General features: G+C 42.9%; 2 protein-coding genes across 2 annotated transcripts; both read left to right on the top strand.

Annotated features, from left to right (window-relative positions):
• Positions 1-2942: 2942 nt before the first annotated feature.
• LOC135612708 (1,4-dihydroxy-2-naphthoyl-CoA thioesterase 1-like) lies at positions 2943-16196 on the top strand. The gene is made up of 3 exons (XM_065109310.1): positions 2943-3144; positions 3212-3403; positions 15943-16196. Exons 1-3 carry the CDS (start codon positions 3001-3003, stop codon positions 16093-16095), a joined length of 489 nt encoding a protein of 162 aa, XP_064965382.1. The 5' UTR covers positions 2943-3000; the 3' UTR covers positions 16096-16196.
• A 496-nt stretch (positions 16197-16692) lies between these two features.
• On the top strand, positions 16693-17601 carry LOC103985846 (uncharacterized). Its single transcript, XM_009403703.3, has one exon. The coding sequence runs from the start codon at positions 16854-16856 to the stop codon at positions 17448-17450; it is 597 nt and encodes a 198-aa protein (XP_009401978.2). The 5' UTR covers positions 16693-16853; the 3' UTR covers positions 17451-17601.
• Positions 17602-20358: the final 2757 nt, after the last annotated feature.

The raw sequence follows: 20358 nt of genomic DNA, 5'->3' as shown, positions 1-20358 counted from the left end.
ATTAATGGGATGATTAGAAAGAGACTAACCCATTTTACTTCTGTAGGCATGGATGAATTGTTTGAGCTTCTCTTACTTCTCCAGAGGTAATTAATGCCGTATTCCAATGATTGCCATTAGTTTAAGCTGAGCAAAAGCAAAGACCTTGCCTTCATCCACGTGATATGTTCTTGTCACCCATGAGATTCCCGGCAAATCGTACTTCGATCACTGCCTACACTCTGTACAGAGTGAGTGATGATCACCAAAAAATCAATGGCCAAAGTTGTTGTCTTTGAGGAACAATGCTCAGTTGAGGGAGGTACAACTTGGTGTACTTACAGGATTGGAGTCTAGTTATATTCCTTAGTCTATTCCATTACACTGCAGCAAGAGAGAGTGATCATGCAATGGTTACTGCATTATGATGATGTTTAGTCTTGATAGGTAACAAGTCGAGGATACCTCTCTGGAGTTTTATCCATCTTACATGGATAGGATTGCAAGCATGAAATGTGGAAGATTAAGTAACTGAGAAAACATGAGATTATGCTCATTATAAGCCTTATTAATATTACCCACCATCACCTCTACACTGTTGATCTAATGCCAGCAACGTGGCTTGTCAGAAGCATGTGCTCTCCTCAAGCATCTTTGCCTGTCATCATGCTCTCGAGTTGATTCCTCCATAGATCTCAAAGGAATACCTTACACAGCCAAAAGACACGGAGCTTTATTCTAATAATGATCATAGATCTCAAAGGAATACCTTACACAGCCAAAAGACATGGAGCTTTATTCTAATAATGATCACCTACATCATATGATGAAGCATATGCTTGAATGTCTATTTACATAACGTACGTATATCTATGTAGTTTCACAACGGGGTTTATTCAACGAGAAAGAAGACGAAGCATGGTGGGACTGAAGACTGTGCTGCATGCATCGCCAGCTTCATGCCATCAGGGTGCACCAGCTTGGCTCTCTAGCTTCATCTTCCGGTGGACCTTGTCGATGAACTCTTTGGCCTCCATGTCTTGCCTGTCCATGGCCATGTTCCGGTGGACTTTGTCGATGTATTCCTTAGCCTTCACGTCTACGTCGTGCTCGCCATACCAATGCAGTCCATCTCCGTCCCCAGGTCGAACCTTTCTTGAATGCCTGGGCTCAGCCTCTTCCTCTCCTTGGTCGTGCATCCTCTTGAGGCCAAACAGAGCAAGCAATGTGTTCCTCCCTCTTCCCATCTCTCTCTCTCTTTCTCTATCTATCTCACAATGGCTGTGTACGAGGATGCATTTATAGCACACAGCAGAAACATTGGCTGGCTGAGGAAATTAACTGTGCATCCATATGAATGGTCAAGCCGGAGAACCTTTTTGATGTTTGGTTTGATGACCGAAGACCGAAGATTTTAAGCGTTGAACTTTATTGACTCTGACCAATATGGTTCTCTCGAGAACCAAACCAACCTAACGAGAGAGGACATATCCTTGAAGATTAAGATTACCATGTTACAGTACAGTGTAATGCTTATTACAGCTTCACCAAAGCTTTTTCTCATCACCAGAGCAACAATTCTTGACCTGTTGATGTAAAGATCAATTTGCTATCTATAGCGTGGAGAATCCCTCTGTAAAGTCTTCATTGTTAGGCAGAGTCTACCCGTACCGTATTGAGGTTGGCCGGTGTTCGACGTGTTCACCTTTGAATGGACAAGACGCTGTCCCTTCAAAACGCAAATGTCCTCAATTGAGTTCCACCTAAATGGAACTCAATCATCGAAGAAGCAATTGTTTCAGCCACAAAAACAACGTGACTAAATGTATTGCTTCTTCGATCCAATCTGGTCAATCTGAAAAGATGCATCATTATCATCAAGCGTGCAAACCAAAGATAGAGCACACAGATGAAGAGAAGAGAGGAGAAGAGTAACCATGAGTTGAACAGAGGAAGAGAAGAAGAAAATTGTTGCCAAATCTAAGAAAAAAGTCATTCCAAAGTGCTCCATTTTCAGAATTTTCTAATAGTATTTTTTTAATATAACATTTGAAATACCCCCAGTCATCTATCATTTTTTTCTTCCCCTTTTCTTTTTTTTATTCTAGTTATGATGTCTTTACATTATGTTATAATATTTTCAGAAATTATAAAAATAATATTATAACGTTGTAAAAATTATATATTATAGTATTTTTATAACAGTATAATGCCTTTCTAGCTTATTAAAATATAAACACTATAAATATAATGTTTTTACAAAAATGATATACTATAATGTTGTTTACTATATAATAGTATTTTTTGATATTATTAAAAACAGTATAACTAGGGTGAATCGATCCATTGAAAAAGAAAGAGAAAAAATATTATTAGATAAAAATATTATTAAAAAATCTACTCAGGAGAAAATAAAAAAAAAATTTCAAGAATTTGTCCAAACTTCTTTTGGTCAAATAATAAAAAGGGGTCAATGCAAACAGTGGAGCTGAATCCTTTTGACTCCACTTTTTTTAAAACAATTACAAGCCATGCTTTCCAAGGAAATGTTTCAAGTTTTAATGGCCAAAAAACAAGAAAAAATAAAAATAATGTAAACAAGATTGTTTTAATGTAAACAATCTCACACGCCAACTGCCTGCTGCAAAATTCTGCCACAGTCAACAAAGACGAACTGAAAGTGTTCGCAAGAAGGTCACCGAGGATACTTAAAAATATATGTAGAAGCGAAGGGCAAGACGCTGCTGTCAGAAACGAGTTTTCGTAAGCAATAATGCTGCAGGTGAGAATATACGGAAAGCGTGAGCGAAGAACTCGAGGAAACGTGTGTCAGCAGAGAGAAGAGAGAGATTCCGGTTCTACTCACTCTTCCAATCTGTGACGTCCGTGGAAGCACTTCACGTCCTTCCTCGCTAGTCGTGACTCAAGTCGCAGCGTCAAGGCGAGGATATTAGTGGCTATCGTCACGTGAAGTTAAAGGGGCGGTCCGTAGGCGCGGTAGTTCGCCCTAACCAAGAAGAGATGACCGAAGCAGAGGACTCCTCGTCGCCGCCGCCGCCGATGGCGAGCATCGACCGCACCCTCCACGCCCTCGGTTTCCAGTACACGCTAATCTCGCCTGGGAAACTCACCGGCCGCCTCAAGGTCACCGAAACGTGTTGCCAGGTAGAAGAACTCTGCCCCCTCTGGCCAAACTCTGCGCCCTCTCTGATCGTTGTGTTTACTGTGTCAGCCCTTTGACGTCCTAAACGGAGGAGTCTCGGCTCTGGTGGCGGAATCGGTGGCCAGTTTGGGAGCCTATGTGGCCTCCGGGTTCCGACGAGTGGCGGGCGTCCAACTCTGCACCAACCACGTCAAGGCTGCTCTGCTCGGCGAAGAAGTAGAGGCGGAAGCGAAGCCCATTCAGGTTGGCGGAGCCATCCAAGTAAGCAATCTCAGCTTCTGCACACACTACACTAAACTCATCCATAGAAATATCATGTTCCAAAGTTCTAATAGTGGATTACCATAAATTTTAGTGGACGAGATATTAGTTGAAGGTGGAGAAGATTAGGTGGGAGAGTTTAATGGACAACAAGAAATCCCAGATGTGATTGTCCTCTTCCTCTTCTCTTCAAAAAGACAGAGGTTATATCTGATAAATACATAATATGCTAAATTAAGGTCTTTTACAGTCACCTCATTCATTCCAATGATCACATCAACAACCTTAGGCATCTGTTGAAATCATTTCTGTTCCCAATGTTCGAAATCAACCTTTGTTTTTGCTTCCATACAATGATAAGTTTATACATCGGAATTATGAGTTAAACGTATGCATTCTTATTTTTCTGCACAAAAACTAAGAGTCAAGTTAACAACATCAGAATTCGAAATCAATTATGCAATTCATATGGCATCACTATGTTCTACGATGATATAATGAGCCCAAAGTCATGGTTTCCTATAGGAAAATATCGTTGACGTCGTTAGCAGTTTGACGTGGCCTTGATATGTATACATAGGATTGTTCGAGGTGGTGACCAAGGTGGCTCCAAGGTGTTGTTACTTGCACAAAGAACGAAATCGAGAGAGACTTCCCGAGTTGTTCCCTTGCTCAAGTTAGTCCCAAAGTCAACTTTTGTGGATTTATGTTTTTGATTTCAACACCCCTATGCCTAGAGTTGAGGGTGTGTTTTTATATTTGACCATAGAGGGATGAAATATTCTCATGAATATTTTATTGGGAGGCAATTTGTAACTGTCCCAAGCTGCCCCTTAGATTCCTACAAAATGTTCCTATGAATATTTCATTGGGAAGATGATTTGTAACTAGCCCGAGTTGCTTCTTGGACTCTTGTCCACGCGGGCAAGTGGGCAGCAAGCCATCTGGGCCTTTTCCTCCCATAGGCCTTATATGGGCCTTTTACGAGAGGGGTTCAAATCGTGTTGTTTATTTTGTCTAACATAGGAGCATTCAGGATCGCGTCTTGCTAGTTGGGTTTTTTTAATTTAGATGTTTTGGGCATGTTGGGCTTGTGTTTTTGTTATAGCAGATTTCTCTTGGCGCGGGTCCGGATTTCTTGATTTACGCTTTTCGGGCACATTTGGCTCTGTGTTTTTGTCGTAGCAGATCTATCTTGGTGGGGATCTGGTTTTTCCAATTCATGCATTGGGTGTATTTGGCTTTGTGCCTTCATTGTAGCGGATTTATCTTCACGTGGGTCGAGTTTCCTAACTTACATGACTCCGACGCATTTGGCCTTGTGCTTCCGTCGTAGCGGATTTATCTTCATGCATATCTGATTTTTCTGACTTATGCGACTCAGGCGCCATTCGCCTTGATTGAGGAAACTACAAAATTTTAGCTATTAGCTGATCTTATCTATTAGCTATTCGTTTAATATTAACTATGAACTATTTATAGATGAAACTTCGACAGCAGCTAGGTCTAAAGGGAGGTTGTGAGCATTACGTTCCTCTATCATAGCAGGTCTTCTAACACGGTCAAGTTTTCTCGACTCATGTGTCTCGATCACATTTGGCTTTGCATTTCCATCGTAGTGGATTTATCTTTACACGGGTCAGGTCCCCCTCGAGATAACAGGGGGAAAGAACGAGGCCGATGGTCGACTTGTGCAGGGGGAAGTCTTAGGCTTTCGTGGCTTTGACAATAGCCAATCTACCCGACCCAACCTCGAGTGCACCACTTCAGCCAGATGGGAGGGCTTGTAGGAGGGGCATAAGGTGTGGGGCGATGGGGAAGCCTTAGAGTGGTACTACCGTGGATCCCTATGTCTGGAGGTGGCGAAACAGATCTACTGCTCCCCCTCAGACGTGTTGCTCAACCATGGCTATCACAACAAAGTACTAGTAAGCCGGGTCGTGGTTAGCTTTTCTCAGTTTTCTACACTGCTTAACCACTCGTCTTTACTTTTACAACACCATCATTATGTGACGACCTTGCTCAATTGTGTACGAGATGCTGGCATTGTTATTGACCAACAGGCCTGGGAAAAGCGGAGGTCGAGAAGTTAGAGAAGGCGAGAGCAGACCCCTCTGTTATTGCTAATGTGAAGGCTCGGGGGATCGAGCTGGCATGGTAGCTAGAGAAAGTCAAGCGAGGGCGTGCCACTTTTGCAAACAGCTGAAGGAGGTCTGGGCTCGGAATTGGGTCATGGAGGATGAGCTGTTGCAGCTCATTCGAGAATTGGACTCGATGAAGGCGCACGACTCGAAACTCGAAAAAAAAAAGTTGTCGCGACGGAGAGTAAGCTTGGGAGCTGAGGGAAATGCTACAGGCCGAGCAGAATAAGGTGCTAAGGCATCGAGAAGAGGCGATTACCGATTACAAGGTGTCTATCAAGTTTAGAAAGGGGCTAGAGAGGTTAGGGGTTGCCTCATACCAGTTCAAGTACCTGATCGTCTTGGCTTGCTTTAAGGCGAGGTATCCTGAGATGAAGCTTGAGGAGAACCCCTTCATCAACTATCTCGAGGACCAACATGTCTAGATAGAGAGCAAGATGTCTTTCGACTATAACCTCGACTCGTCGCCTCAACCAAATGCTTGATTCGTTACCCGATTGCTTTTGGAGTTATCGAGTCGGTTTATCTAACCTATGCAGGAGGTTCATGGCTCTCTTTTTTTTGTAGATCGATGTCTTATTTTGGTTGTAGAGCACTTCTTGTACCTTTTTGTAGGTTAGTGCCTCGTTTTGGTTGTATAGGCACAATCTGTTTGATCTAATACCTCTTGGAGCAATGAAATTACACCTTTCCTTTGTTAAAGATGTATTTTGCAAGTTTAAAGTATGCCTTGGCCGAACCCGAAGGAGGCCTTAAGGATAAAACTTCAAGTTTGGAATGTACCATGTTCTCGACAACACCAGATGATATGTCTCATCTCAAACGACTTCGACGACTTGATACAGTCCTTCCTAGTTAAGCGCCAACTTCCCTCGGGATCAGGTTGGGTCACTTATCTCGGCCTTGCAGAGCACCAGGTCTCTTAGCTGAATTCCCCCGAGCCGGACATTTCGGTCGTAGAGCTTGGCCACTACCTTTTTGTACCTCGACATTCGTATGTGTTAGAGCTAGCCCCAGGAAATTTACCAAAGGATAATTTTGGCAACACAACAAAGACAATAAAGCGGAAAGATAAAAGCGACAAGAACAAACAAAACACCAGAACACCAGATATACGTGGTTCGGTCAATTGACTTTGACCTACATCCACGGAAGAAAGAGGAGCAAATTACTACTATAAAAGAGGGACACTTACAAATGCCTTAGGAAATGTTCCTAGGCCATAAAACACCTTCAGCTTCCTAAACAAGAAGACTTCAAACCATAAGCAGGTTTTCTTGTGATGCCTGTTGTACTTCTTGTGGTGTCTGTGGTACATCTGACTTCAAAGCCCAGGCCCTTATTTATAGTTCCAAGACGAGACAACAAGTCTAATTTTCCCGATGTGGGACTATGGGACTTGCCAAACTAACAAATCTCCACCTTGGCATGTCCCAACAAAACTTGCTCCACCTTCTTCACAAAAGCCCCAACGTGCAATCACCAACAATGAACACCAACCAAGTCCAAGCACTGCTTGAACTTGTAAACCGGAAGAGGCTTCGTAAACATATCAGTTGGATTGTCCTTCGTATGAATTTTCTGAACAAGGACCTTTCCCTCAGCAATCAACCACTTAGCGGAATTATCAAAAGAAACTGCATCTGAATAGGAAGTAGGCTCACCAACTTCACTCGTCTCTTCTGCAACAGACAAAGCATATGCAACCAAATTTGCATATCTTTGTGGTGGTCGAATATCTCTCCGTGGTCTATCCTTGGCTATGGAATATTGCTCTTCCTCTGGATCATCTGCGTCAGTAGACTCGGGACCACCTACTGGCATTCTTTGAGTAGAAGAGTTCGACTTAAAAGAATCTGAACTACCAATCTCAAGCTCCACCTGCTTCTGCGCACTATCATTTGTACAACTAGTAGATTCCTCTTTAGAAGATAGCATAGATAATTCATCAAAAGTAACATCTCTACTGATTATAAATTTTGGGGATTTGGGATCAGGACACCATAATCTGTATCCTTTCACCCCAAAAGCATACCCAAGGAAAATGCACTTTTTAGCCCGAGGCTCTAATTTTCCTTCATTTACATGCATGTATGCTGGACACCCAAAAATTTTTAAATCAGAATAATCAGCAGGAGTACCTGACCAAACTTCCTCTGGAGTTTTAAAGTTAAGTGCTGCAGAAGGAGCGCGGTTGACAACGTAACAGGCCATATTAATTGCCTCTGCCCAAAAGTCTTTTGTCAACCCTGCATTTGAGATCATACACCTCGCTCTCTCCAAGAGTGTTCTGTTCATACGTTCGGCCACACCATTTTGTTGAGGCGTCATCCTAACAGTGCGATGCCGAACGATTCCTTCATTTTTGCAAAATTCATTAAAGTCACCTTCACAAAATTCCATGCCATTATCTGTTCGAAGCCGCTTAATCTGTTTACATGTTTGCTTCTCAATCAAAGCCTTCCATTGTTTAAAGGTTAGAAAAACATCATTTTTATGCTTCAGAAAATAAACCCAAACTTTCTTGGAATAATCATCAATGAAAGTCAACATATACCTGGCACCACCCTTAGACTGAACTTGAGCTAGACCCCAAAGGTCTGAATGAATATAGTCAAGAGTACCTTTCGTTTTGTGAACTGCCGGAGAATTGAAGCTGACTCTTTTCTGCTTTCCAAAAATGCAGTGTTCACAAAAGTCCAGTGGCCCAGTACTCTGTCCGCAAAGTAGACCTCTTTTGCTCAATATGCTCAAACCTTTTTTCGCTCATATGACCCAAACGCATATGCTATAATTTGGTGATGTCAGAATCAGACAATGATGATGACGAAACTGCAACTGAACCTGTGACAGTAGTTCCCTGCAGAATATACAAGCTACCAGACCTACAAGCTTTCATAACAATAAGGGCACTTCTAGAAACTTTCATAACTCCACCTTCAGCTGTGTATTTATACCCAACGGCCTCTAGGGTGCCTAAAGAGATGAGATTCTTTTTCAAATCAGGAACATGTCTAACATTAGTGAGCGTCCTCACAATACCATCATGCATTTTAATTCGGATTGTGCCTCTACCAACAACATCACATGCGGCATTATTGCCCATCAAAACAATTCCACCATTACAAGATTTATATGTGGAAAACAAATCCCTATTGGGACACATATGATAAGAACAACCTGAATCTAAAATCCATTCATTTTTAGACCTCGTCCTGTCATCAATAGCAAAAAAAATATTTCCAACAATCTCATCAGTTGCTACACTAACTTCAGCAAATTCAGTAGTTTTTTCAACAAATTTTTCCTTTTGCTTTAATTTATTTTTCAATTTAAAGCAATCAGATTTAATGTGCCCCATTTTATGACAATATCTGCATTCCAAATTTCTATGTCTGGATTTAGATCTAGATTTAGATCTACTACTGTCAAATTCTCTTTTATCCATTTTATCCCTGACAACCAGACCCTCAGCCTGATTTCCTCTACTTTCCTCAGTGATATCTCTGTCTATTTGCTCCTTAGATTTTAGTGCAGATTTAATTTCCTGATACGAAACTGTTTCTTTTCCATAAATCAAAGTATCACGGAAATGCTTAAAAGATTGGGGAAGAGAACACAAGAGCAACAAAGCCTTATCCTCATCATTAATTTTTGCATCTATATTCTCCAAATCTATAACCAAAGAATCAAACTTATCAAGATGCGAGAGTATAGATGTACCTTCAATCATCCGAAGCATATATAGACTCTGCTTCAAGTAGAGACGATTCTCCACTGTCCTCTTCATGTACAAGGCTTTAAGCTTGTCCCACATGCTCATAGCCGTAGTCTCCGTAGCTACCTCCCGTAAAACCTCGTCAGAGAGGTTTAGAATGATGCTGGATCGGGCCTTCTTATCCATACCCGCAAGATCTTCCTTTGACGTACCATCTGGAATGTTCTCAGCACCCTGAAGTGCCAAATCAACTCCGTCTTGAACCAGAATGGCCTCCATCTTGAGTTGCCACATGCCGAAGTTGACATTTCTATCGAATTTTTCGACAACAATCTTTGTTATTGTCATCGTTGCCAAAAGATCCCAGAACCAGGCTCTGATACCAGTTTGTTAGAGCTTGCCCCAGGAAATTTACCAAAGGATAATTTTGGCAACACAACAAAGACAATAAAGCGGAAAGATAAAAGCGACAAGAACAAACAAAACACCAGAACACCAGATATACGTGGTTCGGTCAATTGACTTTGACCTACATCCACGGAAGAAAGAGGAGCAAATTACTACTATAAAAGAGGGACACTTACAAATGCCTTAGGAAATGTTCCTAGGCCATAAAACACCTTCAGCTTCCTAAACAAGAAGACTTCAAACCATAAGCAGGTTTTCTTGTGATGCCTGCTGTACTTCTTGTGGTGTCTGTGGTACATCTGACTTCAAAGCCCAGGCCCTTATTTATAGTTCCAAGACGAGACAACAAGTCTAATTTTCCCGATGTGGGACTATGGGACTTGCCAAACTAACAGTAGGTGTGTAGTTGCTCGGGTCTTGCTGACTAGGTCAAGTTCGACTTGAAGTTCTACCTCAAAGGCTTCCTCATCGAAGTTTTCGACACGAGGTGTCGAGAAGACTATCTCGGGTGGCAGAACAGCCTTAGTACCAAAAACTAAGTTAAATAATGATTCTCTTAACCCGATCTTAGGTGTCATCCAAGAGGTTCATAAGATTCTCGGCAACTCGTCCATCCAAAGACCCTTTGATCCGATGGCTTGCTTCTTGAGACCTTCGAAAATGGCTCGGTTGGTAACCTCGGCAAAATCGTTGGTTTAAGGATGAGCCACCGAGCTGAATCTTAGATGAATCCTGTAAGACTAGCAAAACTCCTTGAATTTTAGGTTGTTGAATTGAGTCCTATTACCGGTGATAAGGGCTTTCAGGGTCCCTAAGTGGGTGATAATATTCTTCCATACAAATCCTTCGACTTATTTCTCGATTATTGATGCCAGTGGCTTGGCTTTTACCCACTTCGTGAAGTGATCTACTCCCACGATGAAGAACCTTCGTTGGCTCGAGGCCAATGAGAAGGACTCGTGGAGGTCCATACCCCACTAGGCGAATAGCCACCTACAATCGATCGGGCTCAAGGGGACTGCAGGTCAACATGGTATCAAAGCAAACCCTTAGCACCTATGGTACTTGTAGGCATAAGAAACTGCATCTTTACCTAATGTGGGCTAGTAGAACCCCTACCGTAGCACCTTAAAGGTAAGAGTCTGTTTGTCGATGTGCACTCCACAGATACTCTCATGCACCTTGGCAAGCACCGTCTCAACCTCTAGGGGAGTTAAGCATCTGAGGAACAGTTGGCTGAAGGACCTACAAAACAGGTGATCATTGATTAGGCAATACCATAGTTGGTGGTGCTTGACCCTTCGGGCTGCTACGAGGTCAATTGGGAGCGTCCTATCTTTTTTGTAGCGTAGGATCTAGTTCATCTAGCTCGGTTCCTCCTCGACCATAGCCACGTCGAGCTTCTAAATGGTTTAGGTGGATAGCGTCTCAACTAGCGACCAGCTTTGTTCCGGAGTCTGGGTGGATGCCAATCAGACGAGCGCATCAGCCTAGGTATTTTCTTTATGGGGAACCCAAAACACATGGAGTCAGGAGAAGTTGTGAGCTAATCTTTGCACCTTGGCGAGGTACTTTGCCATGATTGCATCTCGGGCTTCGTAACTCCTCTCTACTTGGCTCACAACTAATTCTAAGTCATTAAACACCGTTAGGTCTTAGACTTAGAGTGCTCGGGCGAGTCAGAGCCTCGAGATGAGTGCCTCGTACTCAGCTTCGTTGTTGGAAATTTTGAACTCGAATCGGAGGACTTGCTCATACACTTGTTGGTTCGGGCTCTTCAAGAGGAGGCCGACATTGCCCCTCTCCAAAGTGGCTGAGCCATTGACAAATAGTGTCCATGCCATTGGGGGTATTACTACCATCTTCGAGTGGGGGAGTCAACTCCGAGATAAGATTTGCCAACTATGCTTTTATGGCAATCCTCGGCGCATACCATATGTCGAACTCGCTCAGCTCTACGGACCATTTTAGTAGTTGCTTTGAGATGACAAACTGAGACAGAACCTGTCGGAGTGGCTGGTTGGTGATGACCTATGTAACATGTGCTTGAAAGTATGGGCGAAGCTTTCTCACTGCAAGCACTAGAGCAAATAGACTTTTGAACTCTCGCATTATCTTGAACTAGCACGAAGCTAACTGCTAAGATGTTGGTAGCAAGGTAGAGACTGAGGGTCTCTCCCGAGGTGGAGAAGAGCTGCGGTAGTTGGGCGAGTGGTACTTTAGTCTTTCAAAAGCCTCCTAGCATTCCTCGGTGCACAAGAAACCATAAGGGATCAAAAAAGGGTAGGCACTTATCACTAAATTGGGATAGGAACCATTTGAGTGCCACCATTCGCCCTGTTAGTTGTTGAATTTCTTTGACCAAACGGGGTGGACGCATCTCCAGTATTGCTTGTACCTTTTTGAGGTTTGCATCTATCCCCTTCTAGTACACGATGAACCCAAGGAATTTTCCCAAGCTGACTCCGAAAGTGCACTTAGTCAGATTAAGGCGCATGTTGCACCTCTTTAAGATTTAGAATCTCTCAGCCAAGTCTGCCAAATATGAGTCAGTCTTTTTGCTCTTAATTATCAACATTCCTTTCGATCTGGTGCTTGAACATTTTATTCACCATCCTTTAATATGTTGCCCCTATGTTTTTCAATCCAAATGGCATGACCCGGTAGCAGTAGTGCTTTGGTCGATGATGAAGGATGTGTTCCCAATCTTCTAGTGCCATCCATATTTGGTTATGCCCCAAGAATGCATTCATAAATATGAGGAGCTCATGACCTAAGGTGGCGTCGATCAATTGATCAACCCGAGGGAGTGGATAGCTATCCTTTGGACACGCCTTGTTAAGATCAATATAGTCAACACACATTCTCCGGTTTCTATTTGACTTCTTGATAAGTACAACATTGGCGAGCCACTACAGGTACTGCACCTTGATAATAAACCCCGCTCCTAACAACTTGTCTACTTTGTTGCTAATTGCTTGTTGGTAGTCGGGAGCAAACTTGTGAGGCTTTTGTTTGATTGGTCATGCCTCTAAGGAGATGTTCAGGCGATGTTGGGCCACACTCGCATCAATTCTTGACATATCTCTTGGCGACCACGCAAACACCTCGATGTTCTCTCTAAGGAAGCTGATAAGTTGTCCTCGCTTCTCGTTGGGTAACCTTGCCTCGTCCTTGACGACCAGATCCGGATAGGCCTTGTCCAGGGGTGTTTTAATCAACGGCTCCATCGTTTTCGTGTGTAGATAAGATTTGGCGAAATCTCGGGGGTCTGTAGGTGGTACCTCAGGTCGGACCTTCTTTGGTAAGGAGATCATTGTGAGGTGGCACCAATGTGACTCCCTCGGGTTGCTCCTCAGTTTTCCAATGTTGGTGTTGGTCGGGAACTTCATAATCATGTGATAGGTCGACACCACTACCGGTATCCTGTTCAACGTAGGTCGGCCTATGATGGCGTTGTATGTTAAGGGGATGTTGACGACCATGAACTTGGTCATAATTGTTTTGGAGCATAGTTCGTCTCTAAACGTGATATGTAGGCTCATGGTCTCGGGAGGGGAGATTGAGTCACTCGTGAATCCCGTCAATGAAGAAGCCATAGAGGTGAGGTTATTAGTCGAGAACCTAAGTTTTGAAAGGTGTCGAAGTAGAGGATGTCAACAGAGCTACTTGTATCAATCACGAACCTTTTTACCCAAGCATTGACCATTCTCATGGAGACCACTAAGGCATCGTCGTGGTTCGAGTCGAGGCACTTTTTCTTTCCCTCTCTAAAAGTTATTTCTTGGTTGTCCTAGTCCTGGGGTGCTTCCCAATTGTGGCTCAGGCATAAGCTTTGCAACTCGAGGTGCTATCTCCTCCCGAGGTTGGTTCACCGATGGTGACATCGATCTGTCTTTCAATTGGCCTATGAGACCAAGGTGATGGCTCCTGATGTCTTCGGACGAACCACCCAAGGTGCCCTTGACAAATGAGATATTCAATTTGTTCTTTTAAATCATGATAGTCCTTCGTGCCATGGCCATAATGCAAGTAGATACGATAGTATTTGGATCTGTCTCTTTTCTCCAGTAGAGTCCTCATCGGTCGAGGGTTTTTCAGTAGGCCCTGTTCTTTTAAATGTAAAAAAAATTCAGTTCTGGTCAAGCTCACAAGGGTCAGTTTGGACCTCGGGCGAGGCAGGTCGGGTTGTTCACTTCTCCGTTGTGGTGACCTCAAGACGAGGGCAGATTATGGTCGCTTCTGCCTAGGTCTCTTGTGAGGCTCTCCACGCTTACCCGAGACCATTGCATCGATGAGAATATATTGATTAGCCCTTTGAAGTACCTTGGGGATTGTCACCGTTGTCCTCTCCACCAATGACCAAAAGAGGTGAGAAGGCCTCAGTCCCATTATAAAGGACTGGATCATGAGCAATGGGTGAGTATTATCCACACCTCGAATCTTGTTGGTGAATTGGGTGACGAAAAGTCCGAGAGTGTCTCCTCCTTGCCTTGTCTGAGCTCGAGAAGCATCGTTGTCGATGGCCTCGAGCACACATTCCCGAGGAAGTGGAGCTCGAACTCTTTTGTAAGTTGAGCAAAGCAGCTAATGGAGAGCAATTTTAGACGAGCGTACCACTTTCTTGCCAGGTCTCTTAAGGTGGTCGAGAAGTTACAGCTCATTAGGGCATTCGAAGTGTCATATAGTGACATTTGTGCCCAGGAGGCAACGACGTGCTCCACTAGGCCAGTAACATCGTCAAATGGGAGGTGAAAGTTTGTTGGGATCGGCTCCTCCTAGATGTCCTAGATAAATGGTGAACGACACGAGGTGGGGTAGACTTGCCCCTCACTCCTGGATAAATGGTGACCAACGTATCTCTTCCAAACGCTAGTCCATTTGCTATTGTTGGATCCTCAAAGAGTTGTCTATTAAATCGGTTGAGTGGGTCTCGGTTTCGAGTGGAGTAGGCCAGTGGTGGGGCGGTCTACTGAATTCCATCGTCAGGGAGCAAGGCGCTCCCTTGACCGGTGGTTCGGTGGGCCTCAAATGCCCATAGGATGTTGGCAACTCGTCGGGTGGGGGACCCCAACGTGGATGCATCCACGTAGCGAAGGAGTGGTTGCTGCCCTGTTTGAACAAAAGTGCTGTGAGTTGGGGGTGGAGCCTCCTCACCCGAGCGTTCATTGACAGGGTCGACTCACAGACTCTCCTATGATATCGGGCCCTTCCTCTAATGCCAAAATATTTGGGAAAAATATCGTTGACGTATTTGTCAACCCATCGTGGCCCTAATTCTTATGTGTAGGATTGTTCAATCTTGCACAAAGATCGAAGTTAGGAGAGGCTTCTCGAGCTAGTCCCTCCGACACTCAAGTTAGTTCTGAGGTCATTTTTTGTGGATCTATGTTCTTGATTTCAACGCCCCTCTACTTGGAGTTGAGGGTGTGTTTTTATACTTGACATTGGAGAGATAAAATATTCCCATGAATATTTTATAGGAGAGGCAATTTGTAACTGCCCGAGCTACTCATGGACCCATGAAGAATATTCCATTTGAGAGGTGGTTTGTAACCATTTCGAGTTGTCCCTTGGACTCCTGTCCATTCGGACAAGTGGGTGGCAGGCCGTCTAGGCTTTTTCCTTCCATGGGCCTTATGTGGCGCTTGTGTGGTGAGTGTTGATTGACTGATTGTGTGATGGGTGTTGATTGACTTATTGTATATCCACAACAATTCATATGGCATCACCCAATGGCAGCAATGAGACCAATGCACATCACAATGTTTCCTATAAGCAAAAGAAACAAAGACGCATCATATCTTCATGTTTCCAAAAATGAAAATGATTGTTCAATCCACCATTCTTTTCATGCCAATTGTAACAATGATCGTCCTTTCTGACCTTACTCCTCTCCTTTCTCCCATGCCCAACAAACAAAAAGGAACTCTTATGTGACAAGAAATAACTTCTTAAGAGATCAAATAAGTTCAAGGAATTGCAGGACATAAAACAAAACATGCATTGTGTGTGAAGCATCAACTGGTGTCTTGCGAAGCCCTGGTAATAAGATTCTCTACCATAGTGACATCAAGCTGCTACAAACTATGCTAGAAAAAGGACCAAATCTAAAGTTTTCAGCCAAGAGATACCTAAAGGCAGACTGTAAAGCAATTAAGGTTTTCTTGGCAGTAATATTTTCATCAGTGCATGCTAATCGTTTGTGATGATTTGCTGACATGATAATTGATCCACTAAGCGTTGCTAGCATGGTTGTTGATGTTAAGAAGGTTTGGGAGGTGCAGATAAGGAAGATTGACCCTTCTCCCTCGGGAAGCAAAGCATTGTTATCGACATCGAAGGTCACTCTGTTATGCTATCGACAAGCGCCTCATTCCGTCGAGGACTATGCAGAGACTATCAAGAAGTATGCGAAGCTGTAATCCATGTCACTAATTCTAAGTATGCCATGCTCCTGTCATCCAACATGTGTACCCTTTGTATGAAAACATTATATTTTTAGAGAGAATATGTTAGATGATCATCACAAGCAGCTTTCAATATTTTCTGTTTCCTGCTTACATTTTCCACTGAAGATTTAGTCCAACATCGAAGTACTCTTATAGATACCTTAATCAGCAAAAGAAAGATTGGGTAAAACACCAAAGAACTCTTACAGTGATGGTATTCCCCCCAAAAGACGACATGTTGACCTGTTCCTCTAGAGTCACCGAACAGAGAAGAGAACATTTCCATTGGTCTACATCCTTGGGGTCCACGATTCACGATCGCTAATCGAAAATACGTTTCCAGATTGGTGGCGTGAACCGAGGCACAGGATCCCGAACAGGTACCACGAGGCAGTCCTGGGAGTGGGCACTTCGGCCTTCCCCAAAGGTGTCTACGTGTCGCTTGGTTAGCGGAGGGTGTGGTTTACCTGGAGTTTGTGGTGTGCAGCTGATCCGGTCCCCCCGTCCCGCTTCCATGGAAATCTACTGGTGGTGCGTAAGAGTTCATCACCTCACTACCTTATCCACCTCTTTCTCCTCTCTCTCTCTCTCTCTCTCTCTCTCTCTCTCTTCCACTGAAGCATAGAGCATATGCTTGCAATGGATTCCCCTGTCCCTTCGAGAATTCTCTCCTCAATCCTTTGATCAAACAAATTCAGACAGAGAAGAGACGAGAGACAAAAGAAGAAGAAATGGCTTCAGCAACAGCAAGACTGGCCTTCCCTTTCCACCACCTCCACAGCCTCCACTCCTCCAAGCCCACCAAAACCAGCCTTCCTCTTCCCTGCCTCACTTCCAAGGTTTCCGCCTACCCCATTAAACCTTCGCCACACCTACACTTTGCCGTGTCCTCCGTCGATGTCTCGAAGGAGGACAAGCCCCTCTCCTCCCAACCAGACGACACCAGCAGCTCCCCTGAGCCGTCACCCCCAGAAGACGAGAAGAAGCTCGACCCTCGCCGCCTCGAGGAGCGCTTCGCGGTCCTCAACACCGGCATCTACGAGTGCCGCTCTTGCGGGTACCGCTACGACGAGGCCGCCGGCGATCCGTCGTACCCGATCCCGCCGGGGTTCCAGTTCGAGAAGCTCCCCGACGACTGGCGCTGCCCCACCTGCGGAGCCGCCAAGTCCTTCTTCGAGAGCAAGAGCGTGGAGATCGCCGGGTTCGCGCAGAACCAGCAGTTCGGGCTAGGAGGCAACTCCCTTACCTCGGGGCAGAAGGCGTTGCTGATATATGGCGGCCTCTTACTGGGCTTTCTCTTCTTCATTTCGGGTTACTTCCTGCAGTGACAAAGTTATCCGATACATTTGCCTTCATGTAATCTATTCTTTAGCTTCCCTAAATGCTGAGTGAAAATTAATGCATGTGGATGACAATTATGCCTTGTTTTATATATTGGCAAAACGTACTCAATAAGACGATGAAGAAAATTAAGTGTTATATTTAGAAGATCAAACTTTTATTTGGCCAATTAATGAATACCTCATTCCATCAAAATTAAGGTTTGTTATTTAATTGATTTTTTAATGTATAATGTTTCTTCTTTTGTTTCTTGTTATATATTTTTAATTGATTTTTGAATCAATTAATGAATCAATTGATTTTTTTAATTGATTCAGTGATATTCTCAGTTAATATATTTTATTGGCAGCTTCATCCGTCTAATATATATGTGTTTGAAAACTAATTCAAGAACATTCGCCTAAGTTTCTTGCCGCTTTTGTTTTCCACCCCACCCCCCGGCTTTAACCTCGCTCTCGTCCTCTCCCTTCGCCCGCCTCTCCGATCGAAGCCTTAGGACTCCGATCGCACTGCCCATGCCGGAGTATTCGGAGGCACACCGCCCCTTGCCGCCTCCGACACCTTATCCGTGCACTCCAGAGGGACGTCCGACCCTCTTCGCGGATGAAGTGAGGGATTCGAGGTTTAATCTGGTCGGTGCTTTGTGATCCTTGTGGCAGTTAAGGAATTTAGTGCGCTCTTATTTGTGTGGATTTCTTTGTTAGGGTTACGTCTTCGCTTTCATTGCTAAAGATAGTGGAGTAGATGAAGAACGGGCATTTGGTATGACTGGTTGCATTTTCTCTTGGAAAATCAAGATTCTATATTAGTGTTTGATGGGCAAATTTATTTGATCCTTCAATACTTCTGCGTATTGCCCTGTTTATTTGCAATAGTTTATTTTGAATTCCCTGGTGGTGCAGATTACACGATTGCTATGGTCATTAGGAATGTGCAGGTTGAAATTATAGTACAGAAGTTCAAGGTTCTCCATAAGGTTCTAAGCAGACTTTGGATAAACGATTTGTAGTATCTTATTATATTTCCTGATTGAAGCTTCCTATGATTTTGTTGTTATCTCAAGGAAATGTCAACGAGGATGATCTTGTTACAACTTTATCTGCAGGTGAATAATAAAGTTATGGTAATCTGACTTATTTTGTTCTATGGGTTTGGACATCTCACTTGGAATCAGTGAATCGTACATGCAAAGGATGTGCCCTCTTTTTTCCGAGGCCAGTTAACATTTTTCTCGAAGGTGGAAGTGCTATATCAACAGTCTTTTATATTTTTTTTTCTTCCATATAAATATAAAAATGGCTATGGTATCAATTTAATAGTTAAAATCAAGCAGCATTGCTACACAGATTTGCAGAAAAGTTGATCTCAGAGGTTCCTTCTTTGTATTTTGTTATATAGGACAAAGTTATAGTTGCTCTTCGTCACCTTCTCTGGACAATGTGACAACCTTTGTCACCCATTTCTGATGTGCAATTTTATGATCTTTCTAGCTCTTGTCTATGCAAAGTTGCCATTTATGAACATTATATGTGTAGGCTCTTTAAAATTTGAGTTGTCTCTTTCAAGAAAATATTCGTCTCAGGCACTTCTGCTATCAGTTTGTTTATCTATCTTCTTTGGATTACCTGGTCACTGAATGACTTAAATCTTTTCCATTTTCATTCCTTGTTTTACTTAAGATGGATAAGTATACTTGCCACCATTTTGATCATGGTGGTAACAGATGATTTAAATTATAGTAATTTGTATTTTCTTGTCCATTATATCTGCTTTTGTTCCAAAATTTTCTGGATTCTAGACAATGTTGAGAACAAAAGGTATCTGACTGTTCAAATGTAATTTGAGCTTTTGCTTGTGCTGGTATTGCTACCACAATTTTGGGCATTTCCTGTTGATATTCATTTGAAGTCCACAATGTGTCCCTTTTTTGGTACTTGCACCAGATATTATACATGTTGAGTTCTTCTTTGTAAATGCTATTCTCATGTTACATATATATGCTTGAGCTCCTGCTGTTGCATTAAAATAATGCTAGCTGGCGGTTATTACATAGAGCGACAATCACAAACAACGCTTTTATTATCTGGTTCACTATTTTGTAAATATGAAAACCATATTTGTTGCTAGTTTTTTTTTTTTTTTTCTGTACATTGGTCTTTAATAGAGATATTTCATGTTTTTTGCACAAACACTTTACGTTTTGTATATATTTTCCATCTGAATTGATCGATTAGTACCTCCAAGTTGAAGTCCTCACGCTTTTCTTATTGTACCAACCTTTATCTGCTGAACATTGGTCCCATGACTATAATCCTAGGTTGGCTTTGATACTGTCTTTCATGTTCTAGTCAGAAATCACTTAAGCTTTGCCTCTAGAAAGGAGCAGTTGGGTGTCACATTTTGGGCCAGGTGATAACTTATGTGCCATCTGGTATCAGTGTACCATAGGCCAAATCTGATATAGAATTACAAGAATTATCATAATTGATGTATCTTCATTTGGTACGCCATGCTTATTAATTATAACTGAAGTAACATATCATTGCATGACAGCAAAAGCAGAAATTTGAGTGCCTTTTAGACCTTAACTCCATTTACTAACAGGCTTGACATGGTGTTGAAGTCAATATCGAATCTGCGGTGAGTTACACCATGGTATATCTCAAAGCTTACTATCCGGATTATATACAAGTATTGCTAGGACCTTTGGATCTGGTTACTACTTGGATATTCGAAATTGTTTACATTGCTGAAAGTTAACTGATTCTGTATGTATGTTTTTATCCATTCCTTACTTAGCAGTTTCCAGGTATCCAATAGCATTACCTTCTAATTCCAGCTGTCATGTTTTTATACCTTTGCTATTTTAATGGCAAGAACTGAACCTTTGCTATT

Source organism: Musa acuminata, chromosome BXJ2-5 (assembly GCF_036884655.1).
Source record: "Musa acuminata AAA Group cultivar baxijiao chromosome BXJ2-5, Cavendish_Baxijiao_AAA, whole genome shotgun sequence".
Lineage (NCBI taxonomy): Eukaryota > Viridiplantae > Streptophyta > Magnoliopsida > Zingiberales > Musaceae > Musa > Musa acuminata.
Note: the sequence above shows the minus strand (reverse complement) of the source record. Positions and strands in the feature narration are given on the sequence as shown.